Source organism: Neofelis nebulosa, chromosome 2 (assembly GCF_028018385.1).
Source record: "Neofelis nebulosa isolate mNeoNeb1 chromosome 2, mNeoNeb1.pri, whole genome shotgun sequence".
In the NCBI taxonomy this organism is placed as follows: domain Eukaryota; kingdom Metazoa; phylum Chordata; class Mammalia; order Carnivora; family Felidae; genus Neofelis; species Neofelis nebulosa.
Genome location: NC_080783.1, coordinates 116,504,794 through 116,532,069, shown reverse-complemented (window position 1 = coordinate 116,532,069; position 27,276 = coordinate 116,504,794). Strand labels below are relative to the sequence as shown.

The window sequence follows — 27,276 nt, the reverse complement described above, 5'->3', positions numbered from 1 at the left end:
ACTGAGCTTCTTCCCAATATTCTCCTAAACCAACGCCCCTGGCCTCACAGTGTCTGTGGGGCTGAATGCCCTGAGCCTTCCCTACTCCCAGCAACTCTCAGACTCCTTTATGACAACTTTGTTTCCCAATCCCTTTTTTGGCTTCTTCCTACAGTTCCACATTTTCCTTCTTTTCTAGTCCTCCCATATTTTCAAAAGGAGAAAAATCTGCTTGCCACATTTCACATAACCCCCTGTGCACATATATGGAGTATCTCTGATCCTATTTGTTTTCCACCAAAACCTGCTTTGCCTCTTTCAACCTCTGTCTTAAACACCTCTTCCTTTGTCCCAAGATTACTCCAATTGCTCTTGCAGTCCCCTCATGACTTAGGTAAATGGGTCTTTAGAGCTATAATCAGTATGTTTACACTCAAGCTACTGTGCAGTGGGGATGTGGCTCTCCTGGAATGGCTAAAATGACTTCCTTAAACATCTTCGTATCACTAACGATGTGCATCACACAGTAAGTTCCAGTTAATGACATTTACCTCTACAAGTCCCCACTCTGTTTTCTCCTAGGTACTCCCAAACACCTCAATCCATGCTTCCTTCTCTGTCTCTGCTCTCTCTCTTCCAGTTTCTAACTTTCTGAAGTCTTTTCACCCTCTCACCTGGAAGACCTCAGGCTGGCCAGGTTGCTGTGCTGATGGCTGTTGAACATGTTGCTCGCTAGAACTCGAGCGATGATGAGGCTGCTGGCCCTGCCACTGTGGCCAGACACTTACACCCTCTGCTGTCCGTGTCTGGAATTGTCCTGTAGTCTGTCCAGTCTCAGGAGCTAGAAATACAGCAAGGAAGGACAAACAACTTTAAGCTACTAATTCCACTGGAGAGGAGAAACTATCAATGCCTCTTTTATTTTAAACCCAGCCCCAGATTAATTTTTCTTCTCTGGGTAGCCTTTCCCAAGAGTCTTTTGATCATTTAGATTAAATTTGCATATTATTTAATGTATAATAACTTACAAACTTTTTAATACATGATAAAGTCTTTTTCATGGGGGTATGTTTTATTTTTTTATTTTTTTATTTTTTTAAATTTTTTTTAACGTTTATTTATTTTTGAGACAGAGAGAGACAGAGCATGAACGGGGGAGGGTCAGAGAGAGAGAGAGGGAGACACAGAATCGGAAGCAGGCTCCAGGCTCTGAGCCATCAGCCCAGAGCCCGACGCGGGGCTCGAACTCATGGGGACCGTGAGATCGTGACCTGAGCTGAAGTCGGAGGCTTAACAGACTGAGCCACCCAGGCGCCCCCATGGGGGTATGTTTTAAATTCCAAATGGACCATCACCTGATTTCCCCATAATGAGGTCAGTGCATCCAGGACACAAGAAACTTTGAACCACCAAATTCTTTCTCTTTAGTAGTGTGATTTTCCTGTTACCCTCCTTTCTTTGTTATTATTGTTGTTACTGTTGTTTTGAGAGAGAGAGAGAGAGAGAGAGAGAGAGGCAGGGAGAGTGTGCAAGTGAGGGAGGCAGAGAGAGAGGGAGAGAGAGAGAATCCCAAGCAGGCTCTGTGCCCAGCACAGAGCCCCACGCGGCATCATCTCACAACCGTGAGATCATGATCTGAGCGGAAATCAAGAGTTAGATGCTTAACCGACTGAACGGCCCAGGCACCCCCACCCTCCTTTCTAATCTGAACTCACCAAAGTTGGATCCACGATTGGTGAGACTAGGGTAGGCAGCAGCACCAGGTGACGCAGTTGAAGCACCAGGGAGGGACATGGGGCTGAAGGAGGACGGAGTCTGAAAGCTGCCCACACCAAACTGGGAAGAACGAGTCTTGGCTGTAGCCTGAGTAGCCACCTGCTGAAAGAGAGAAACATTATTGTACATGCCATTCCTATGAGTCAACCCTCTGTCAATCACTGGATTTCTTCTGAGCCAAGCTCATCATTTATTTTTTACTCTATACTTCTTCTTATGTATGTATATATCTATAATTTACACCCAAGTTAGTTAGCATAGAGTTCAATAATGTTTTCAGGAGTACATTCCAGTGATTCATCCCCTAGGTACAACACCCAGTGCCCATCCCAACAATTGTCTTCCTTACTGCCCCTTACCCATTTAGGCCATCCCCCCACCCACAGCCCCTCCAGAACCTTCAGTTTGTTCTCTGTATTTAAGAGTCACTCTATATTTCTTCCAATTAATGCCAGTCTCCTATGACAAAGTACAAAACAAAAACAACAACAACAAAAACCACAAAGAACTATGGGACTAATAAACTATACATTCAGAGTTGTGAGAATTTTTTCCAGTTATTTTCTTACACACTTTTTTATGCATTTGAGATCATACTTCATATAACAATTTTGTAGTATGCTTTTTGGTTGGGGATTTTTTATTTAAAATATTACTGTGTTGGGGTGCCTGGGTGGCTCAGTTGGTTAAGCATCCAACTCTGATTTCGGCTCAGGTCACGATCTTGCAGTTCATGAGTTCGAGACCCATGTCAGGCTCTCCGCTGACAGTGTGGGGCCTGCTTGGGATCCTCTCTCTCCCTCTCTCTCTGCCCCTCCCCCACTGGCATGCATGTGCTCTCTCAAAATAATAAACTTAAAAAATCACTGTGCTATATAAGCATACATGAATATATGAAACAATAGTAGCTTTAATCTTAACATATATATATGTTATATAAGGTTTTTCAACACATTTTTTTGGTAAATAGATATCATTGCGTGTAAATTAGTAGTTTTCTCCTTTGCTCCTGTACTTTGTAGTACTAACCAAAATGGAAACTCAGAATTGATTCCAAAACAAATATGTAAATGAAACCTGTTTAACATGTTCTTCTATATGAGCAATTCTGATTTTTTTTTTTTTTTTTTTTTTTTTTTTTTTTTGCCAATTTTAAATACAGTTTTATTTAAGACATTGCATTTTCCACTTAACAATACAGTGCTTATAAAGTGCAATGTTGTATTTCCTTTCCTTGTGCACGTATTCCATATTCAAGTATCAAGAATGCCCAGTTTTATTAACTATAGCAGCTCAACTTCACTGCCATGGAATTTGCTACAAATTTGGGTCCTTCAAATGTTTTGTGTGGAACAATGCTAGACCTATGCTCAGGTTGGCTTAATCAACCTCTTCAATGGTGGGCCCAGAGGAGGCACCACCAGAGGGGGGAGCTCCACCACCAGGGAAGCCTCCAGGCATTCCTCCAGGCATGCCTCCTGCACTCTGGTACAGCTTCGTAATGATGGGATTGCAGACCTTCTCCAGCTCTTTCTGCTGATGTTCGAATTCTTCTTTTTCTGCAGTCTGGTTCTTATCCAGCCAGTTGATGATCTCATTACACTTGTCCAGAATCTTCTGTTTGTCCTCATCGTTGATTTTACCCTGAAGCTTTTCATCTTCGACAGTTGCTTTCATGTTGAATGCGTAAGATTCAAGGGAATTCTTGGAGGACACCTTGTCTCGCTGCTTCTCATCTTCAGCTTTGTACTTCTCAGCTTCCTGGACCATGCGCTCAATGTCTTCCTTGCTCAAGCGACCTTTGTCGTTTGTGATGGTGATCTTATTCTCTTTTCCTGTGCTCTTATCCACAGCAGAGACATTGAGAATGCCATTAGCATCAATATCAAAGGTGACCTCGATCTGAGGAACGCCACGGGGGGCAGGAGGTATGCCTGTGAGTTCAAACTTGCCCAGTAGGTTGTTATCCTTGGTCATGGCACGCTCACCTTCATAAACCTGAATGAGCACACCAGGCTGGTTGTCAGAGTAGGTAGTGAAGGTTTGGGTCTGTTTGGTAGGAATGGTAGTATTGCGCTTGATGAGAACAGTCATGACTCCGCCAGCGGTTTCAATGCCGAGAGAAAGGGGAGTGACATCCAACAGCAGCAAATCTTGAACATTTTCAGATTTGTCTCCAGAAAGGATGGCTGCCTGCACAGCTGCACCGTAAGCGACAGCCTCATCAGGGTTGATACTCTTATTCAGTTCCTTCCCATTGAAAAAGTCTTGGAGAAGTTTCTGAATCTTGGGGATACGCGTAGAGCCGCCCACCAAGACAATATCGTGGATCTGAGACTTGTCTAGCTTGGCATCCCGAAGGGCTTTCTCTACAGGGTCCAGCGTGCCACGGAACAGGTCAGCGTTTAATTCTTCAAACCGGGCACGGGTAATAGAGGTATAGAAGTCGATTCCTTCATATAGAGAATCAATCTCAATACTGGCCTGGGTGCTGGAAGAAAGTGTACGCTTGGCGCGCTCGCAAGCGGTACGGAGGCGACGGACCGCCCTCTTGTTCTCACTGATGTCCTTCTTGTGTTTGCGCTTGAACTCCGCAATAAAATGGTTTACCATTCGGTTGTCAAAGTCTTCTCCACCTAAGTGGGTGTCTCCAGCAGTAGATTTGACCTCAAAGATCCCGTCTTCGATAGTGAGGATTGACACATCAAAAGTGCCACCTCCCAAGTCAAAGATCAGCACATTCCTCTCGGCTCCAACCTTTTTGTCTAAGCCATAAGCGATAGCAGCAGCTGTTGGCTCATTGATGATTCGAAGTACATTAAGACCGGCAATAGTTCCAGCATCTTTGGTAGCCTGACGCTGAGAATCGTTAAAATAGGCAGGTACTGTGACTACAGCATTAGTAACAGTCTTCCCAAGGTAAGCCTCTGCGATTTCCTTCATCTTTGTCAAAACCATAGAAGATACTTCCTCTGGATAGAAACTTTTGGTCTCTCCCTTGTATTCTACTTGGACCTTGGGCCTGCCGGCATCATTCACCACCATGAAGGGCCAATGCTTCATATCAGATTGGACAACAGCGTCGTCGAATCTACGTCCAATTAGGCGTTTGGCATCAAAAACTGTGTTGGTGGGGTTCATTGCAACTTGATTCTTTGCAGCATCACCGATCAATCGTTCGGTGTCAGTAAAGGCGACATAACTTGGGGTGGTTCGGTTTCCCTGATCGTTGGCAATTATTTCCACTTTCCCGTGCTGGAAAACACCCACACAGGAGTAGGTGGTGCCAAGATCAATGCCAACTGCAGGTCCCTTAGACATAGTTGCTTCAGGATGGGCCCGGCCCCGCTTGCCAAAGAAACAGCTACCTGAACAGCTAACGCCGCGTTGAATGAGCGCAATTCTGATTTAAAGTGAATATGTGAAAACCACAAACTCTGATATTTGGGGATTATCTATTATTTTAATTATTTAGCTACTCCCAACAAAAAGAAAAATTGGAAGGTAGGGGCTGGGAAGAAGACTTCTAAGACAGATGACAATAATTTTACATATGGACAAAAGCCCAAACAAATAAACAAAAACTAGTACATAGGGGACAGACAGACACTTTACCTGGGCAGAGAAGCCTGGGCGGGTGCTAGGGGTCCAAGTTGGGGCTGCTCCTTGGGGTGGGTTGGAGTGGCGGGAAATCTGGGCCAACATCTGCCCTGCAGAAGCTGATGGCTGGACGATGGTTACAGGAGAGGCCAGACCACTATTTCTAGGAATGAACACATAGTGCAGTAAAAGATTAAAAGGATGGGTTTACCACAAAATCTAGGTATCACAGGACAATCTAGTACTATCCCTAGATCCCCTTGACTTCTCTGGGATTAAGGAATTCTTAATAACAGAATTTGAAAAAGATGAGAAAACTGACAGTCACACACTGATCTGGACACAGAGAGATGGAACCTATAACATAGCAACAGGACAGGTGCAAAGAAATAGGAGGAAGAAAAGCCAGCTTGCCTTGTCTTAAGCCCTACAAGTTCCACTGCTTTGTCTGAAATAACCAGAGAAAGCTAGGGAAGAACAAAACTTGGATTCAGCAACTGAATGCCTCAGTTGCCCCCTAAAGCAGCACATACATAAAGGGCTCACCTGAAATTCTCTGCCGGCCGGGGGGTAGGAGGGAATGTGTTGCCCTGTGAGAATAGCTGTTGGGTAGCAGGGACAGTGCTGGAGGAGATGCCTTTACTCTGATCTGTGGACCAAAAGGAGCGGGGGGAGGGCCAGTTAAGGGGCTGTAGTACATTAGTTCAGCAAGTTCCTATTTACTCATGAGGTATTATGATTAAGTAGAAAGATGTTGGGCAGTAGTAGGCACATCAGTAAGTGATCTAAATGAGAATTTAAGAGGAGAATGAGGAAGAAACATACCTGCATTGATGTTAGAGTAGATTTCTGAAAATCTTGGATCTCTATCCTGGGCAAACAGACTATCTGACTTCTCAAGGGGCTTACTGTGTTCTGGCCCTGTGGTTGTTACAGGCTGAACAGAAACCTGTGGGATACGATGATAAAAACAACGATGAAAAATGTAACATGACAATTCAATAACCCTAACATTCACATACACTCTAACTGGCACTAGGGGACATTTCCTAAGGAAATGCTCATGCCTCTTCAAAAAAAGACACACTTACCTGGGAATGATTGTAGCCAGCCAGTCCATCTCTTCCTGATACCACATCCAATTCTGTTTGCTGTTGCTGCTGCCTATATGTTTAAAGGCCAGGAAGAAGAGAAAGATTATTTTTATTTTTATTTTTTTAAATAAATCTGGGGAAAAAATCTCCCCTGGCCAGCAGAGAATTTCAGGTAAGTCCCTGAAAGCAAACAAACAAACAAACAAATGGGACTGCAGATACCCACTACCCAGGCTCATCAATAAAGAATTCTTCTACCATTTCTCACCTGGATGCCAACTGCCCTGAGCCCATCTCCAAGGGTAAATTAGCTGTGGGACCTAGCTGTGGTCTCTGGATTGTGTTGGACAGTGTAGGCCTTGGTTCCTGGCTGGAGTTCCTGGGAAAATGGGACAGCAGACAGAACAGAGGGGAATAAAAGGGTCAGGCACTGTTTGAACATAAAGCTATATACATTTACTTACAGGTGAGGCAATAACTAATAAATTCCACTTAGAAGTCTAATCCTTTAAATAACCTGTGACTTCAGATTCAGCAAATACTTCATACCATGGACAACAAGGTACAAATAAAAACTGTGTCCCATGGCACAATGGTTTATCCTGTTTGGGTTTAAACTCCTTCTAGGTATACAATACCTAGTTGGTATACATGTGTATATCCATACACTGAGTTTTTAAAAAGCGTAAGTAGGGGCGCCTGGGTGGCGCAGTCGGTTAAGCGTCCGACTTCAGCCAGGTCACGATCTCGCGGTCCGTGAGTTCGAGCCCCGCGTCAGGCTCTGGGCTGATGGCTCGGAGCCTGGAGCCTGTTTCCGATTCTGTGTCTCCCTCTCTCTCTGCCCCTCCCCCGTTCATGCTCTGTCTCTCTCTGTCCCAAAAATAAATTAAAAAAAAAAAAAAAAAAAAAAAAAAAAAAAAAAAGCGTAAGTAAAAAAACTGACAATACATACACAAACATCAACAAAGGCTCTTTTGGGGGACACCTGGCTAGCTAAGTCAGTAAAGCATGAGACTCCATCTCAGCGCTAGGAGTTCAAGCCCCACAGTGGGCACAGAGTCTACTAAATAAATAAATAAATAAATGCCACAAAGAGTCTTTTTGGATAGTGAGAAAATTTTCCCCTCTATAAGTTTTCCATGCTTTCCAAATTTTATGTAAAAATATTTATTTTAAAAATATTAAGAATTAATTAAAATAAATAGTGATGGGGAAAACAGTATGTAAAAATGAGGAACACCATTATTTCCAGAAACAAGTTCTTAAAAGGACTGAAAATTTTCTAAATTTAAACAAAATGGAGACACAAAACAACGGTTGTTCTGTAATATAAAGATGCAAAAACAAAAAGAAAATTACAGTGAACATGACCATATATCCGAGTCCTGAGTAAATAGAAATTTCTAACTCAATCCACTCTGTTATATTAATTAGAAAAGAATATTAAAAGACCTAAAATTAGAAGGACACAGACTCAGCATTGTCACAAGGTATTTGATAATTATTTCTAAGCATATCTTCAAGAGCTAAGCTCAAGGGCAATTCTTTTTTTTTTTTTTAATATATGAAATTTATTGTCAAATTGGTTTCCATACAACACCCAGTGCTCATCCCAAAAGGTGCCCTCCTCAATACCCATCACCCACCCTCCCCTCCCTCCCACCCCCCATCAACCCTCAGTTTGTTCTCAGTTTTTAACAGTCTCCTATGCTTTGGCTCTTTCCCACTCTAACCTCTTTTTTTTTTTTCCTTCCCCTCCCCCATGGGTTTCTGTTAAGTTTCTCAGGATCCACATAAGAGTGAAACCATATGGTATCTGTCTTTCTCTGTATGGCTTATTTCACTTAGCATCACACTCTCCAGTTCCATCCACGTTGCTACAAAAGGCCATATTTCATTCTTTCTCAATGCCATGTAGTATTCCATTGTGTATATAAACCACAATTTCTTTATCCATTCATCAGTTGATGGACATTTAGGCTCTTTCCATAATTTGGCTATTGTTGAGAGTGCTGCTATAAACATTGGGGTACAAGTGCCCCTATGCATCAGTACTCCTGTATCCCTTGGATAAATTCCTAGCAGTGCTATTGCTGGGTCATAGGGTAGGTCTATTTTTAATTTTCTGAGGAACCTCCACACTGCTTTCCAGAGCGGCTGCACCAATTTGCATTCCCACCAACAGTGCAAGAGGGTTCCCGTTTCTCCACATCCTCTCCAGCATCTATAGTCTCCTGATTTGTTCATTTTGGCCACTCTGACTGGCGTGAGGTGATATCTGAGTGTGGTTTTGATTTGAATTTCCCTGATAAGGAGCGACGTTGAACATCTTTTCATGTGCCTGTTGGCCATCCGGGTGTCTTCTTTAGAGAAGTGTCTATTCATGTTTTCTGCCCATTTCTTCACTGGGTTATTTGTTTTTCGGGTGTGGAGTTTGGTGAGCTCTTTATAGATTTTGGATACTAGCCCTTTGTCCGATGCGTCATTTGCAAATATCTTTTCCCATTCCGTTGGTTGCCTTTTAGTTTTGTTGGTTGTTTCCTTTGCTGTGCAGAAGCTTTTTATCTTCATAAGGTCCCAGTAATTCACTTTTGCTTTTAATTCCCTTGCCTTTGGGGATTCAAGGGCAATTCTATATAGCTAGACTAAGTGGAAAAGTAGTAACCTGACAACTGACATCCACTTATAATAAAAAAGATAGTAAGAATGTGGAGAAACTGGAATCCTCATTAAATTGCTGATGGAAATGTAAAAGGGTACTGAAGCTTTGGAAAACAGTTTGGCAATTCCTCAAAAAACTAAACACAGAGTTACCAAGTAACCCAGCAGTTCTACTCTTAGGTATACACCCAAGAGAATAAAAACATCCACATAAAGACTGGTACATAAATGTTCATAGCCATGTTCCAAATAGCCAAAAAGTAGAAATAACCCAATGACCATCAACTAATGAATGGATAAACAAAATGTATCCCCATATAAAGGAATATTATTTGGCAATAAAAAAAATGAAGTACAGATAAATGCTACAAGAGAGGACCCTTAAAACATTATACTAAGCGTTAAGAGGCCAGTCATAAAGAATCATGTATTATATGATTCCATGCATATGAAACGTCTAGAATAGACAAATTTATAGAGACTGAGAGTAGATTAGTTGTCATAAGGGCTTGGGAGTGGGGAGGATGACTGTTAATGAGTACAGAATTTCTTTTAGGGGGAATGAGCATGTACTGAAATTAGGTTGTGGTAATAGCTGTACAACCCTGTGACATACTAAATAAATTATACACTTTAAATGGGTGAACTATATGGTATATGCAATCTATACCTCAATAAAACTGGTTTTCACAAAGTTGAGGAAGAAAAACTCAAAAAGAAAGGAATCAAGGAATTGAGGAACAGAAACTAACAAAAGTGGACATAGATAGCTCTGCTCTCAGCGATAGTCCATGAGCCAAATCCAGTCCATTGTCTGTTTTTGTAAATCAAAGTCTGTTGGAACATAGCTATCTTTGTTCACTTCATTTGTTTAGGACTCTTTTCATGCTACAATAGCAGAGGTTAGTAATTGCAATAGAGACCATATGCCTCACAAAGCTAAAATAATTATTATCTGTCCTTTTACAAAAAAAGTTTAGAGACACCTGCTCTAGAGGAAAATCCTACCAGAATAGAGCAATAAACCGGTGTAGAAAACAAGATGCTTTCTGGGGGCACCTGGGTGGCTCAGTTGGTTAAACATCCGACTCCGGTTCAGGTCAGGATCCTGCAGTTTGTGAGTTCTAGCCCTCCGTCAGGCTCTGTGCTGACAGCTCAGAGCCTGGAGCTAGCTTTGGTTTCGGTGTCTCCCTCTTTCTCTGCCCTCCCCCGCTTATGCTCCGTTTCTCCCTGTCTCTCAAAAATAAATAAATGTTTTTAAAAAATTAAAAAAACAAAACAATATCCTTTCTAGAAGGGGTGAAACAAAGTTGAAATACAAACCCTTCACATCTTAGAACCTACTCTTTTAAGCTACTGTTTGTTAAAATCTTATTCTACCTGGATGAATTACTCTAAATTCTGTAGTAAGCTGAAGATGAGGAACTTCAAACTAATGGTGTTTACTACCACAAAAGTAGAAGAGGAGGAGACAGCTTGGTAAGGCTAAGCAGACTTGGCCCAGGAGAAATACCCAATATTGGTAAAGGCCTTTATGGTACATACTTCACATTGGTGTTGGTACAGATGATGTACTCAATTTCATCTGAGTAAGGGTTCTGGAAAGTAAAGGAGCTGGTTCTCATCCAGAGCCATTCCCGGTTCTTAGACCGGAACCGGAACATGACAGACAGCACCTGGCCTTTTAACTTCACCACCTGAAAAAGTTTTCATGCTATCAGTGAAACCCACAAAAAATTTTCTTTAGAATTTTTTTTTAATTTCCCATTTCTACAAACCTAAGATTCTTGTGTCACTGTCCTTGAAATATACCAGTCTCTTTCAATGTTACAGATAAAACAATATGCACAGTGAAAACTGAGTGCTAAATAATGGGAGGTATATTTATTTTCTTCCTAGAGTCCTAAGTAGCTATCTGACCACTTTAGTCAAAGTCAAACAAAAGAAACAATTTTTTCCAGGAGAGTAAAGACTGTTTCCCCACTTCCCTTGGAAAGTCCCGTAAAGATATGTTGATCTAGCTTTACAAGTCTATACTAGAAATTTGTAGTTTGACACTGAAATAGCTTACATGTTGCTCCTCAATCCTAGGTTCTTCCCACTCCAAACCTGAGGACTTCTGTTTTCACAGCATCCATGGAGGTTTCTATTAAAACTAAATTGGCTTTAGTTTTGTTTTGCTTTTGTTTTTTAAAAGAAAGTAATCATGGGGAAAAAATTACCTTTGACTCTCCCTCCCTAACAATAAAAAAATAATAATATTTGCAGCTAACATTTATTTTGTACTTACTATACATTGAGCACTGGGCTCTGTGCTTTTCTATTTTGTTTAGAACATTAACAACATGATAAAAAAGAAATATGAGTTACTGCATTTTAATAATACTAAGCAGCCTTTAACTCTTCATGTGCTCACTGAATATGACATCTATACACAACTAAGTACTGGCTTTGAAAACCTGCTTATTGCAGTATATATCTATTCCAATGAGGCATAAGCCCAATGCTTCAAAATACATACTTTATATATATATATATTTTAAGAAAAAGTGGTAACATTTGTATTTAAGCTGCAAACAGTGTGGAAATAACTGGTGATGTTACAAGCTGACTGAGAAATTATTACAGCAGAAAATGGGACGTACTTCACTTAGTAATAATAAAATGGCACGTTTTACACACACACACACACACATACACACACACACACACCTTGTACAAATCAAGTGTAAAACACTTGGTTACTACAGTAACTCAAATGGAAGAGAAAAAAAGGAAAACAAGCTTCATTGGAAATAACTAAATTTATTACTGAAAAAGAAATATAAATTCAACTGGACTTAAATAGCAAAATCAGGAAATCAGCAACCAAGTAAGCACATGGAGACCACACATTAAAAAGCACCTTTATCTAGGTACTCTAAAGTCACAGTAGCAACTAATGTCAGAATAATAACTTTGAGATTATATAGTGTGTAATGAGTCATTAAAGCTGTTTTGGAATAAACATTTTCCACAAGAGAGAAAATAATAGTCTATGGCCAAAAGTGTCAAGAATTCAGAATTCAAGGATTTAAAATATACTGTACAATATCTTCTCACACTAAAGGTCCATGTCCTTAGTTTTGAATGGATTCAACAGAAGTCAGAATGGTTTTCAGAATGGTTTTTCTGAGCCTACACATACACGAAATGTGATTTTCCTGTGAGCTGCAGCTGAGTACAAGGAACTGGTAATGCTGAGGACTCAGGAGACAGAGACATTTCACTGCCATCTTCTGATTTTCTATAGAAGTTGGGTTATACATGGGGCACCTTGGTGGCTCAGTCGGTTGGGCATCCGACTTCAGCTCAGGTCACGATCTCACAGTTTGTGAGTTTGAGTCCATGTCGGGCTCTGTGCTGACAGCTCAGAGCCTGGAGCCTACTTCAGATTCTGTGTCTCCCTCTCTCTCTGCCCCCTCCCCTGCTAATGCTCTGTCTCTGTCTCTCAAAATGTATAAATGTTAAAAAAAAAAAAAAAAAAAAAAAAAAAAAAAAAAAAAAAGTTGGACTATGTGCTTTAAATGCATTGCCTTATTTAATATTCCCAACAATCCTCTGAATTTAAGTACTGTTATTATACCTATTGTATTCCTAAGGACATTACTGAGGCTTAAAGAGGGAAATTAGTCTAATATAAGAATGCTTCCTAAAGCCAAATCTGTACCGAAATTAAATTCACCAGATATTTTCAGAATCTAGCGCCTGAAAATAACAATTGAGTCAGCTTACAACTAAGAGTTAACTCTTGCCTTTTGGCTCCCTTAGCAGTGCCATGCAGGCTGGCAAGAACAGACGCTTTATAAAAGGGCAGAAAGGTAGCCAAGAAGAAAGTGGTTGATCCATTTTCTAAGAAAGACTGGTATGATGTGAAGGCACTGGATATAAGAAATACTGGAAAAACACTACTCATGAGAAATCAAGGAATCAAAATCTCATCTGATGGCCTCAAGGGTCGTGTTTTTGAAGTGAGCCCTGCTGATCTGCCATGAATGATAAAGTTGCATTTATAAAATTCAAGCTAATTACTGAGGATGTTCGGGGCAAAAACTGCCTAATTTCTATGGCATAGATCTTACTCATGAGAAAATGTGTTCCATGGTCAAAAAATGGCAGACAATGATTGAAGCTCATGTTCATGTTAAGACTACTGATGGCTATTTTCTTTGTCTATTTTGTGTTGGTTTCACTAAAAAACACATAAATCAGATTAATCAGAAGACCTCTTATGCTCAGCACCGACAGGTCTGCCAAATTCAGGAAAAGATGGCAGAAATCATAACCTGAGAGGTGCAGACAAATGACTTCAAAGAAATGGTAAATAACTGATTGCAGATAGCATCAGAAAAGACATAGAAAAGGCCTGCCAATCTATTTATCCACTTCATGATGTCTTTAACTGTTAGGTAAAAATGCTGAAGCAGCCCAAGTTTGAATTGGAAACGCTCATGGAGCTTCATGGTGAAGGAATTAATTTTGAAAAAGCCACTGGGGATAAGACTGGTACTAAAGTGGGACGAGCTGGTGGATATGAGAATATCTACAAAATCTGTTTAAAATTCAGACATTTAATGGTGACAAAAAATCTTACTTGTGATGTTTAAAAAAAAAAAAAAGCCATTGACTCTTACTTATCTATAAAACAACTAAGAAATGAATATTTCTACTAGCATCCACAGTTCAGTGAGGCCTAAAGTATTTTAAATACTTTAAAGAGTCTTTTGGATACAGCTAGCTAGATATAAGACAGTGAGTAGCCAAAGCCAAAATATGGCCATTATTCATAGTTTCAAAATACCAGTCCTTTTCTCTTTTCTGTTCCTTAAAAATACAGGCTATGTACCAAACATAAGATTATGGTGGTGCCTGTCACAGTACTCCATCAGTGGTCAATAAATATTTGAGGAATTAATATGATAACAAATATTAAATAAAAATATTAGTCAGATCCAAACCAGGGGAGAAAGTTACCTGTTGGAAGCTGTCTCTTAGAAGCTGTTGGTCTTCGGGATGACAGAATTCCACAATATTCTTTCCTAAGAGTTCCTAAAAATGAAAAAGAAGAGTAAGATGGACACTTTTATGAACATCTAACTTCATGGCCCATAGCAAAGGACTTGGATTTTATTTCTCCTGTCTTTATCCCAGGATTACAAGTGAGGAGGAAAAACAAACAAAACCAAAATACAGAATCTGCTAAGCAAATGGCCTCTAGAACATTTTTCTTTTTCAGAACATTATTTACTTTAACTGCATTTTTATAGATTTGAGGTCTAATGTACAACCTATAATTCACTCATTCTAAATCTACAATTTGATGGTCTCTAACATATTTATACAGTTGTGCAACTACCATTATTACCACAATCCAGTTTCAGAATATGTCCACTGCCCCCAAAAGTTCCCTTGTGTCTGTTCGTAGTCAACACCCGCTCCCAATCTGCTAGCCAACCAGTGAGTGATCTGCTTTCTACTTTAGTGCTGCCTTTTCTAGAAATTTCATACAAATGGAATTATATAATATGTAGTTTTTTGTGTCTAGCTTCTTACAATTAACTTAAGATTTTTGGAGTTCATGTATGTTGTTGCATGTATCAAAAGTATATTCCTTTTTATTGCTCAGCAGTATTCTAACATGAAGGTATCACAGTTTGTGTATCCATTCACTAGTTAATGAACATTTTGAGTTTTCCCACTTTGGGGCTATTATGAAATACAACTGTGAATAAAAATCTTTCTTTATGGGCACATATGTTTCATTTCTCTTAAGTAAATACTTAGGAGTGCAACTGCTACATTGTAGAGTAAGTCACATTTAATTTTTTATGAAACTGTTTTTCCATTTTTTCCAAAATGTTTTTCCAAAGTGACTATGCCATCGTACATGTCTACCAACAACATGTGATGGTTTCAATTTCCCCACATTCTCACAACACTTTTTTAAAAAAATGTTTATTTATTTTGAGAGAGAGAGAGCACGAGTATTTGCACATGCGTGTGGGGGAGGTACAAAGGGAGAGGGTGAGAGAGAATCCCAAGCAGGCTCCACACTGTTGGCGCAGAGCCCAATGCGAGGCTCGATCTCACTAAGTGTGAGATCGTGACCTGAACTGAAATCAAGAGTCAGATGCTCAATTGACTGAGACACCCAGTTGCCCCACTTTTTGATAATACTGGACATATAGTGGCATCTCACTGTGGTTTTAATTTGTACCTTCCTATTGACTAATGATGATGAGCATCTTGGGGTTTTTTTTGTTTGTTTTTGTTTTTTAAGATTTTCTTTTTAAGTAATTGCTATACCCAACATGGGGCTCAAACTTACAACCCTGAGATCAACAGTTGCATGCTCCCCTGACTGAGCAGCCAGGTGCCCCATGATGAACATCTTTTTATATGCCATTCCTATTGCTTCTTTGGTGAAATGTCTATTCAAATCTTGTGCCCCTTTTTTACTGGCTGTTTACCTTAATGAGTTCTGAGAGTTCTTTTATATATTCTGGATACCAATTCTTTTATAAGAAATCTTTGCCTAACTTAAGATCACAAAGATATTCTCCTATATTCTTCTAGAAGTTTTATAACTTTAGCTCTCATGCATTTACGTCTTTGAGTTGATCTTTGTGCATGGTGTGGGTAAGAGTTTACATCCTTTTGAGGTGGGTGGATATCCAACTTTTCCATCACCATCTGTTAAAAAGACTTCTTTTCCCTGCTTAATTGTTGGCATCTTTTTGGAAAATCATCTGACCATAAATGTGAAAAGACACTCTACTCTGGTTCTATTGATCTATATACCTATCTTTATACTGCTCCCACACTACCTTGATGACAACTATGTGACAGATGATGAATCAGGTAGTGATTCCAACTTCGTTCTTTTTTTCCAAGACCTCTTCTTTACCAACTTCTTCACAGAACCATAACCAAAGTCCCTCCTGGCCATATGGCTTTGAAAGTTTGTATAATGACTTATTTCTCAACTCTGGGTATAGCTTCCTAGTCTGTTGAATGAGAAATCTCAATAAAGGAGCATCTGGATGGCTCAGTCGGTTAGGTGTCTGACTTCAGCTCGAGTCCTGATCTCACAGTTCATGAGTTTGAGCCCTGCATCAGGCTCTGTGCGGACAGCTCAGAGCCTGGAGCCTGCTTCAGATTCTCTGTCTCCCTGTCTCTCTGCCCCTTCCCTGTTCACACTCTGTCTCTCTCTCTCAAAAATAAATGGATATTAAAAAAAATTTTAATGAAAAATTTTCAATAAAATCATAATAACTGGTGCCAAATCTGCATATTTTGTGGGTTACTATGTACCTAGGTGACTACAAAAATTATCTAACAATGGTCATACCATTATAAAAATTAAAATGACACTTCTGCATTATTATTATCTATATTAATATCAACAAGAAAAAATAAATACACATTCATGCCTGCTGCCCCAACCTGGTTTCACAAGATGTATTTTTCTAGGTTAGATGAATAACACTGGTAGGAAGCGGAGAATAAACTTAGCTACTGATAGAATAGGATCATCTCTTTTTTCTGACCTGCGGCTAACATGTTTTGGCTATTCTGGAATTACATGACTGAATAATCTAAACAAAGCCAAGGTAAACAGGTTTAAGTATTAGTGGTGTAACAGCTGTACCTCCTCACCTGTGGTTGATAGCCAACAGTAGCCACACAGCGGTGATCCACAAAAGTGAAGATCCCCTCAATGTTGTGCCGAGAGATGAACTCTGTTGGTTGACAAACGTTACTCATGTCTGTACAGCTGGGAGAACTGGTTACCTGAAAGTAAAGAGATAAAAACAAGATAAAATGATTCCATTCTTTATAGATGCATTTCCCATGTCCTCGTGATCATATACATAAACACAAGGATCCCAGTTTAAGGAATTTCTGTGCTTTCACATCTCACTCAGAAAGGAAAAAATTACAATCACAATTAGAGAGACCAAGAGGCCTAGCTTCACCCCCACATCTGTACTCTTTACCAACTCTGTAAAGAAGATAAAAATTCATTCAACCCAAAACTCACCTACTGTCATTCAGCTTGGCTGTGCTGTGTTCATTATTCAGATTGGAAAATCATAGTCTCCAGTAACCAAGAAACTTATCTAACTTTATGGGAAGAATCAAAATACTTCCACTTCTCTAGTCATGTAATGACAAAATGAAAAGATCTCTCTTCTCCTGATAGAAGAAGAAATTAGTTGGAAATAGAAAATTCAGCACTTGTAAAGGTCAAAGTATGAAAGATAAAGGGAAAAGATCTCCCTCCTCTTCTCATCCTTTTCAGATTCTTCTAAATCTAAGAGAAGCAAACTATGAATGCCATATTTTTCCAAATATCTAGAGTTTTATATAATTCTTCATTTATATTCAGAGAGTAAAATAAAAATAACATGAACAAGTCCTGAGGAGATTTCTTCTCACTGAAAAGGGATGATATAGGACTTCCAGGGAAGATGGTGGAGCAGGAGGACCCTAAACTCACCTTGTCCCATGGATACAACTAGATAAAAGCCACATCAGTGTAAATAATCCAGAAAATGACCCAAAGGCTGGCAGAACAAACTCTCCACAGCTACGTAGAGAAGTGGCCACACTTAAGAGGGTAGGAAGGGTAGAGATGCAGTTAGGAGCTAAACAGACCCACTAAGCGGACCTGTGTGGCTGTCAGCAGGAGGGAGAGAAACATACTCCTACACCGCAGAGCCCCTATGGGGAAGACAAATCCCCATAACATTTGGCTTTGAAAACCAGAGGGGTGGAATTTCAAGAATTCTTACAAATAGCAGGGCTTAAAACATGGAACACTAAAAATCAGCAATCTCAAGGGAAAGCTGGGAGGGCAAGAGGAAACTAAGTCCCTGCTCTTAAAGAAACAGCACAACAAACAGTCCCAGGGAGATACAGCATGGAAGCAGCACTATGAAAAACACCTGAGGTATACAGGAAGGAGATTTGTTTACTAACTTCAGAGGATGTGCTGGAGGGGCAGGGATCATCTGAAAACTTCTCCAGGAACAATGGAGCTTGCTGGTGCCATTACCTTCCTCCACCCCCCAGCACAAGCAGACACCTGCAGGAGCCAGTGTGGTACCAACACTCATTACTTCACTTACGAACAGTGTGCCCCACCCAGGCACAGCCCCTCCAGCCAGGCTGCAGCTCCAGGTTTCCTCCCATACCAGAACCCTGCAAACCTTGTGAACACCTTGCACTCTGCTCATGCATCCTCCTGTGGCTGAGTGCTATTTATCTCTGGCAAACGTCTGGTCAGACTCAACTTAAGCCCACGGTGGCCCCAGACTAGCCTACTAAACAACACAGGGACCAAACCTGCCCACAACGGACAAAGAGCCATTGCAGACGACTGGACCAAAGCAAAAGCAGCCCAGCCACAATAGCGGGGCACACACAGGAGACACCCCTGAAGCGCCAGGTTCTGGGGAACAGGGGACACTGCACTGCAGTGCACTACAGAACCCCTTTTTCATAAGGCCACTACTTTCAAGAGCAGGAGATGTAGCTGCCTTTCCTAATACATAGAAACAGAGGAATATGTTCCAAATGAAATAACAGGACAAAATCACAGCAAGAGACCTAAACAAAACAGAGATAAAGTAATATGCCTGATAGAGAATTTAAAGTAATGGACATAAAGATACTCACTGGACTTGAGAAAAGAGTGGAGTACCTCAGTGAGACCCTTAACAAAAAGACAGGAAACTAAAAAAGAAACAATCAGAGATGAAGAACTCAATAACTGAAATTAAAAATACACTAGACGGAATAAATAGCAGACTAGAGGAAGCAGAAAAATGAATCAGTAACCTGGAGGATAGAATAATGGGAAGCAATCAAGCTGAACAGGAAAGGGGGAAAACATAAATAAATAAAAAATGAAAATGGGCTTAGGGAACTCAGTCATGCCAGCAAGCTTAACATTCACATTATAGGGATCCCAGAAGGAGAAGGGAGAGAAAAAGGGGCAGAAAATTTATTTGAATAAATAATAGCTGAAAACTTCCAAATTTCTGGGAAAGGAAATAGGAATCCAGACCCAGAAGGCACAGAGATTCCCCAATAAAATCAATCTAGGGAGGTCCACACCAAAACATACAATAATTGGCAAAAAGTAGAAAAAAAAATTTTTTAAAGCAGCAAGAAGAAAAAAAGAAAAGGATAACAGTTACATATAAAGGAAAACCATAACATAATCAGTAGATTTTTCAAAAGAAACTTTGTACACCAGAGGGGAGCAGCATGATATATTCAAAGTACTGAAAAGAAAAAACCCTGCCGCCAAGAATACTCTATCCAACAAGGCTATCACTCACAATTGAAGGACAGATAAAGTTTCCCAGACCAACAAAAGTTACAGAAATCATGACCACTAAGCCAACCTTACAAGAAATGTTAAAGGGGGCTCTTTGAGACAGTAAGGAGGAGTAAAAAAAGTAGGAAACACAAAAGCAGTACAATTAAGTAGGTTTATAAATATCAGTCCAGGGATTCACAAAATAGAAGAATGTAAAGTATAATAAAGAATGGGTTCAAACTTAAGTGACCATTAACTTAATATAAGCTACTATATGCAAAAGATGTTATACACAAACCTAATGGTAACCACAAATTAAACCAGTAATAGATATGCAAAAAATAAAGGAATCCAAGCATATCATTAAATAAAGCCAACAAACCATCATTAGAGGAGAGAGCAAGAGAAGAAACAAAGCACAGGCTTCACCCCAACATGAGGCTTGAACTCACAACCCTGAGATCAAGAGTCAGATGCTCCACCACCGACTGAGCCAGCCAAGCACAATGTAAATGGACTAAATGCTCCAATCAAAAGACACAGGGTGACAATGTATAAAAAAACAAGACCCATCTATATGCTGCCTATTAGAGATAAAGACACATGAAGACTGAAAGTGAAGGGAAAAGCATTTATCACTCATGCAAATGGAAGTGAAAAGAAACAGGGTAGCAATATTTATATTGGACAAAACAGATTTTAAAACAAAGACTATAACAAGAGACAAAGAAAGACACTATATAATCACAAAAGGAATAAACCAACAAGAAGACTGAACAATTGTAAGTATTTATGCACTCAACATATTGGAAGCACCCAATATATAAAACAGCTAATATATTATACAAAAGAAGTAATCTATAGTAATACAGTAACAGCAAAGGACTTTAACATGCTACTGTCTTGAATGGATAGATCATCCAAACAGAAAATCAACAAGCAAACAGTGGCTTTGAATGACACATTGGACCAGATGGATCTAACAAATATATTCAGAATGCTCCATCCTAAAACAGTAGAATACACATTCTTTTTAAATCCTAGAAGAGAGCACAGGAAATAATTTCTTTGACATTGGCCACAGCAACATTTTTTTAGATATGGCTCCTGAGGCAGAGGAAACAAAAGCAAAAATAAACTACTGGGACTACATCAAAATAAAAAAGCTTCTGCACAGCAAAGAAAACAACCAACAAAACTAAAAGACAACCTACTGAATGGGAAAAGCTATTTGCAAATGACATATCTGATAAAGAGTTCGTATCCAAAATATATAAAGTACTTATACAACCCAACACCAAAAAACAAAAAAAACAAAAAAACCCCACCCAAATAATCTAACCAAAAAATGGGAGAAGACATGAACAGACATTTCTCCAAAGAAGACATACTGATGGCCAACAGACCCATGAAAAGATGCTCACCACCACTAATCATCAGGGAAATGGAAATCAAAACCACAATGAGATACTACCTCATATCTGTCAGAATGGCTAAAAATCAAAAACACAGGAAACAAGTGTTGGCCAGGATGAAGAGAAAAAGGAACTCCTGTGCAGTGTTGGTGGGAATGCAAAACTGGTGCAGCCACTGTGAAAAACAGTACGGAGGTTCCTCAAAAAATTAAAAAGAGAACTACCATATGATCCAGTAATTCCACTACCGGGTATTTATGCAAAGGATATAAAAACACTAATCCGAAAATATACATGCACTATGTTTACTGCAGCATTATTTATAATAGCCAAATTATGGCAGCAGCCCAAGTCTCCATCGATAGGTGAATGGATAAAGATGATATGTGTGTGTGTGGGTGTGTACGTGTATGTATATATATATATATATATACACGTACACACCCACACACCCACATAATGGAATATTACTCAGCCGTAAGAAAGAATGGAATCTTCCCATTTACAACATGGATGGATCTAGAGAGCATAATTCTAAGTGAAATAAGTCAGAGAAAGACAAATACCATATGATTTCACATATATGTGGACTTAAAAAACAAAACAAAGATAAAAAAGACAAAAAATAAGATTCTTAACTACTGAGAAGAAACTCTGGGTCAGGGGAAAGGTGAAAAAGGTGAAGAAGATTAAGAAAACACTATTTTCTTTCCAAGTGTCTATTTAAATTCATTAGTTAACATCCAGTGTAATTAAGTTTCAGGTGTAGAAAGGTAGTGATTTATCACACACATAACACCCGGTACTCATCACAAGTGTCTTCCTCAGTACCCATCGCCTATTTAACCCATTCCCATCCCCCCAAGAATATGCTTATGATGAGCACTGAGTAATGTATAGAATTACTGAATCACTCTGCTATACACCTAATATAACTAATACACTACTAAATTAATATAATACCGTATGTTAACTGCATTGGGATTAAAAGTTAAAAAACAAATACTCAAAGAAAACTGAAAAATAAAGAAAGAAGGAAAAAAGGAAAAAAAAAAAGATGATATAGGTATGGAAATTCATACTTGCCTGTAGTCTGCCAATGGCCACTAGGCAAAATTTGCTCCCCTGGCCAGCCTCTGGATCATCATCTGGGAGGGAGACACCTTCAGGAAGGTGAAGTTAAAAAGGTTTAACAGGAATTTCAAACTCAATTGCCTTCAATACAGATAGAAAGATTTAAAATACATGTAAGGTATGAAGAGACTAAGTATAACACAATAGAGAGTGCTGAATGATTAGAGTAACAGTAAGACAACAATTGCACAGAACTTACCACATATGCCAGGTACTATTTTAAGTATTTTTACATATAATAATTCATGTATTTTACCCATATTAATTGTAATAAATTGCAGAGTACAAGTCCCACCCTAAGTATTCTTAAAAACCATGCTGGCCAAGCCAAACATATATGAAGAGAGTCATTCATTCTGTGACCATAATGATAGGCAGAGAACAGATGTCTTGCCCAACCTGTGTCTTTTAAAGTAAGCAAACAACCAAAAATGAAATGAAACCAAACACCAACAGTTATTTATGTCCTTTGGAAAAGAGAGAAGCCAATGTTTCAGTATTTTGTGTGGAAAAGGAAGAAGGGGCGCCTGGGTGGCGCAGTCGGTTAAGCGTCCGACTTCAGCCAGGTCACGATCTCGCGGTCTGTGAGTTCGAGCCCCGCGTCAGGCTCTGGGCTGATGGCTCGGAGCCTGGAGCCTGTTTCCGATTCTGTGTCTCCCTCTCTCTCTGCCCCTCCCCTGTTCATGCTCTGTCTCTCTCTGTCCCAAAAATAAATAAAAAACGTTGAAAAAAAAAATTTAGAAAAGGAAGAAGACTGCATTCTCTTTAGTCTTTGCATATGTATCTTTTTTTTTACCAAGAAAAATAGTATTTCTTTGAGAGCAATACAGAAGAATGAAAGACCATGCATACTGCAAAAGTATGGTTTACACGATATATAAATTAAAAAGTTCAAATGTTACTAAACTTAAAACTAAATTTTTCTTAATTGCATTTAACTGCCATTTATTGAATGCGTACTATATGCCAGGCACTGGGATGAGTGATTTTCTTACATTAAATTTAATCCTCAAAATAACTCTGCATGAGTTATTTTGAGTTTGGAGTTATAATCTCCAAATCATAGGTAAGAAATCTGAGGGGTTCTTTTTATAAAGTCAAGCAACTTACCCTAAGTTATACCATTAATAAGTAACAATGCCAGAATCAAACTCAGGTTTTTCCAAATACAAAGTTTAATTTCTTACCCCAATATACCACCTTGCCTCCCTTTTCTCTTAAGTTTCCCTCTCTCTACAATCCCACTTCCCAATCATACCCATCCAGCAGGGAAGTAATAAAGTGGCTAAGATCTGGAAATTCTGACAAACCAGTTTAAAAGGCTGACCCCTGCACCCCAACCACCCTTCTCACATTCCCTGTTTGACTTCCAGTTCTAGTAAAGCTACTCTGCTCACATCCTGATTTAAAGCCTTTACAGAGAATATCCCATTTGTAAATTACTACAATCAAGCCATTTCCCTCTTTTCCCTCAAAGTCGTGCTTCTACTTTATGTAGCTTTCTCAAATTAACTACATTCAATGCCAACTGCTTCTTTGCACACAAATACTTAGAAAATAGGTATTCAGTATATATTATTATGAATCTGCACATTTAAAATTGCATTCTGTGACACAGCCAACATTGAGTCATTTTCCAGTCTGAGTAATCCATCTCCCCAACTGGACTATAAAGGAGGAGCAGAAGTCTATCTGCTTTTTCTTTCGTGTTTTCTTATAGTTTATACCACAGTACATACCATGTACCAGGTACATGACAAATGCTAGAGCTAACTTTCTCAGACTCTGTGACAATCCTGCTGCACCACGGAAGAAATCCAACTTCCCTACCTGCTGGGGGCCAGGCCTTGATATAGCCTGTGCAGTGGACCACCACAAAATGAGGTTCCCCATCCTTCACAGAGCCAAGTCCGTTCCTAGAAGAAGTACATGTGTGAGGAGAAAAACTACCCAGTAACATTTAAAAGGCAATGCTGGTTTAGTACCTTTAACTTTAGGCTCTTGGATGTTTAGAAAAGTGGTCACTTTTTGGCCTCTTCCACCCCAAAGTGACCACCATATTTCTGAGCCTTGCCAAAATAAAGCAACCAAAAGGTATTACAGCAGAAAGAAAGTTGGTAAAGTGGTAGGGCCACTTCTTTAAAACAAGATGAGCAAAAGATGCTGCAGAAGGTCAGGAAAATATTGCCAGAAAATTAAGTAACTGGGAAATGAGGGATGAAGGTAAGGGCTGCTGAAGGAAGTACTACACACAGTAAGATAGTTTAAAAAGTGATGATCTCTACAGGAATTTGGCCATCCCTTTGGTTCTTCGTTGTTTAGGATCTCACCTGCATCTGTTCCTCACAAAGCTCAGTCTATTCATGGAGACGGGGTCTACAGAGCTATTGCCACACCTGTTTTAAGGAACGGAGACATTAAAAGCAATTACGCTGTGCTATTAAAGAACTTTTCATCCGTTAACAGCCAGATAACAGGCTCTGGATACAATGAAACACAGAAGGATAAATGAACCAGGTTTGGTATTTCTAAAACTTGTAACTGAGCCCAGAATCTGAAGTTCAAAATGTTCCACATACTCTTCAAATGCAGAAATTCTCTACACTGGGGCCAGAATACTTTTTGTGTAAAGGACCAGATGGTAAATATTTCAGCTTTCGTGGACCATAAAATCTGTTGCAACTAGTCAACTCTGCCATTAGGGCATGAAAACAGCCACAGACAATACATAAACAGATGCACATGCTATGTTCTTATATGGCTTTATTTGCAAATAAAGAGTTGTGGTTTGCAGACTCCTGTTCTATACCACATCCCAATCTATTTGCTACATATCCTTATTATTTCTCTTGCTTCTGCCTATGTCTCTACGTAGGCCATGTCCACATACTGGGACATTCTCTCCCACCCTCTCCACTTTCCTTCTCTCGTTTCTTTAAAATAATAATAGGTAAAACTTATATAGAGTTTAATATGTACCACACACTATTCTAAGCATCTTTACATATATTTATTCATCTCATCCTCAAAATAACTTTATGAGGTTGATATTAATATAATTCCATTAGACGAAATCACAACACAAAGTAGTCCTGTAATCTGCTCAAGGTCCCAGAAGATACTAAGTGGGAAATCCAGTAATCTAGTTCCAGAAGTTATTCTAAACCACTAAGCCACATAATATTCAATTCTGTAAATCTCTCAGGAAACCTTTCTGAATATCCTACTCATCATTTCTAATAAGCATCCTTAGTAGATGGTATAAATTAGTAAGTTTCTATTATACAACCTGAATTTATTTTGTAATTTTAAGAGAGATCTTTTCTACCTGTGTAGAATGTACCACCATACTTTCTTCACAATACTACAATGTATAATTTATAAACACTAAATACTAACAGAAAGACATAATTAAGTATCAACATTTTATGAAAAAAAGAAAAATGCAGCAATGACATGAGTACATGGATGTTGTCTTGTGACGTACTGGGGAAAAAATATAGGTTTTGGAATCCAATTACTGTGGATTAAAATAAAATCCTGGGGTGCCTGGGTGGCCCAATCGGTTAAATGTCTGACTTCAGCACAGGTCATGATGTCACAGTTCGTGAGTTTGAGCCATACATCAGGCTCTGTGCTGACAGTGCTGAGTCTGCTTCGGGTTCTCTGCCTCCCTCTCTCTGACTCTCTCTTTCTCTCTCTCTCAAAAATAAGTAAGTAAACATTTAAAAAATAAATAAAAATAAAATAAAATCCTATATCAGGCATTATCTATGTAATTCTGGGAAGTTAATTTTTTGAGTCCTTTTTTTTTCTTTTTAACAACAAAATAGGTACCATGAATTCGACTCTGAAGGACAGATGTGGGAAATGAGACTATAGCAATAAACTTCCTAGCATAATGTCTGGCACAGGAGGAGTTCATTAAAATTTAGTTTCCTTATCAAACACGTTATTCTGTTACAACCCATGTGGTAACACTTAAATTTAATCCAACTAGAGCTTGGATTTAAAAGTTTAACTCCTCTAACCAGAAATCAAACCCTCTGCTACTATTCCTGTGTCAAATCACAGTCCGCAGCCTGACACTTACCTCATACGGCAAATAAATGATCTCCTTGAGCCCATACACATCCTCATGGAAGACTGCTGGCCTTCCTTTTTCACTGTTCCAGTCTTCAGATCAAGGATACGCCCTGAAAAAAGAATGAAGAGCAGTATGGAGTGTGTTCTTGTACGAGGGGGAAAGCAGGAGAGACACTGGAGGCAAAGGTAAGTATCCTAATCATTCCCTCCAATCTCCTTGCTTATAACAAGGAGGGGACGGATTTTTTTCAAGTCTAAAATAGCTCAATTCGCATCAATGAATCTTATACTTAAGTTCAAAGCCACCACTGGAGATAACCTTGTGCAAGGAAGGAAAGTAGGAGTGGAAAGTACTGTTGGTAAGCAAAAGGTTAACAAGAACATAAGGAAAAGCTTATACACAAGCATGTACACATGCACACTGAGGGAATGTCATTATTTAAAAACATATTTTTATATGCTATAGAAACACATATCTGTTTCCAGAGAAACTAGAAACAAATGGCAACTTTTGGGGGAAAAGAACTAGAAAAATAAAATCCATAAAAACCTAAAAGAAGGGAAAACTAAAACAACATTAATTTAACCATAGTAGGCTTTCTTGTATTTTAAATACCAGTTTAGATCTGCTTCCACTTTAATTTTTTTTCCAGAGTTGCTTAAGGAGCACTTGTGTTTCCTATAGCCAAACTCTGGCAACAGGACTGAACAGCATTAAAACGGGGTTGTGGGGGAGTGGGGGAGGGAATAAAACGGAAAAATAGTACAAATACAACCAAAAAAAAAAAAAAAAAGTAAAAAGTAAAAACTTATATGGATAACATCTCTAAAATAAAAATCTATTATCATAGAACCCAGTATAAAGCCAAAGAGAGGCACAAACAGGTAGAAAAAAATACCAGGTAATTACCCATACAAATTAAGACAGAAACATGAAGCAATTAATTCTTTTAGAATGAAAAAAAAAAAGTTTATTAGATTTGGTTTTAACTTACTGTTTTATTTACATTAAAATTAAACTTCTATATGTGTCCTATCATTAAAGAAACATTTTCTAAAGATAAGCTACAAATTATATTATCTCCATGTAGATAGAAAAAACTGACCATATTCATTAAAGGAGAAAATTCTAGAAGCCTTGCCAGATTCAACAAACATT

The 27,276-nt window shown here is 39.1% G+C and overlaps 2 protein-coding genes and 1 pseudogene across 5 annotated transcripts in view; 1 reads left to right on the top strand and 2 right to left on the bottom strand.

Annotated features, from left to right (window-relative positions):
- ARNT (aryl hydrocarbon receptor nuclear translocator) overlaps positions 1-27,276 on the bottom strand; it is an 80,390-nt gene that overhangs the window by 2,089 nt on the left and 51,025 nt on the right. Inside the window, exons 8-21 of one of the 4 annotated variants that reach the window (XM_058715865.1) lie at positions 26,125-26,227; positions 24,362-24,427; positions 23,862-23,947; positions 21,984-22,060; positions 16,809-16,943; positions 14,124-14,198; positions 10,656-10,807; positions 6,718-6,828; positions 6,447-6,519; positions 6,181-6,304; positions 5,902-6,004; positions 5,371-5,512; positions 1,695-1,857; positions 654-820 (exon numbers count right to left, since the gene is read on the bottom strand). In XM_058715865.1, the coding sequence (XP_058571848.1) occupies positions 654-820; positions 1,695-1,857; positions 5,371-5,512; positions 5,902-6,004; positions 6,181-6,304; positions 6,447-6,519; positions 6,718-6,828; positions 10,656-10,807; positions 14,124-14,198; positions 16,809-16,943; positions 21,984-22,060; positions 23,862-23,947; positions 24,362-24,427; positions 26,125-26,227 (1,577 nt within the window). Of the gene's footprint in view, positions 1-653; positions 821-1,694; positions 1,858-5,370; positions 5,519-5,901; positions 6,005-6,180; positions 6,305-6,446; positions 6,520-6,717; positions 6,829-10,655; positions 10,808-14,123; positions 14,199-16,808; positions 16,950-21,983; positions 22,061-23,861; positions 23,948-24,361; positions 24,428-26,124; positions 26,228-27,276 lie in introns of all 4 variants that reach the window. The other 3 variants (XM_058715862.1, XM_058715864.1, XM_058715863.1) reach the window with 3 other exon arrangements.
- Positions 2,906-5,149, bottom strand: LOC131503993 (heat shock cognate 71 kDa protein). The gene has a single exon (XM_058715866.1). It carries the CDS (start codon positions 5,074-5,076, stop codon positions 3,136-3,138), a length of 1,941 nt encoding a protein of 646 aa, XP_058571849.1. The 5' UTR covers positions 5,077-5,149; the 3' UTR covers positions 2,906-3,135.
- Positions 12,928-13,756, top strand: LOC131493911 (small ribosomal subunit protein eS1-like; annotated as a pseudogene).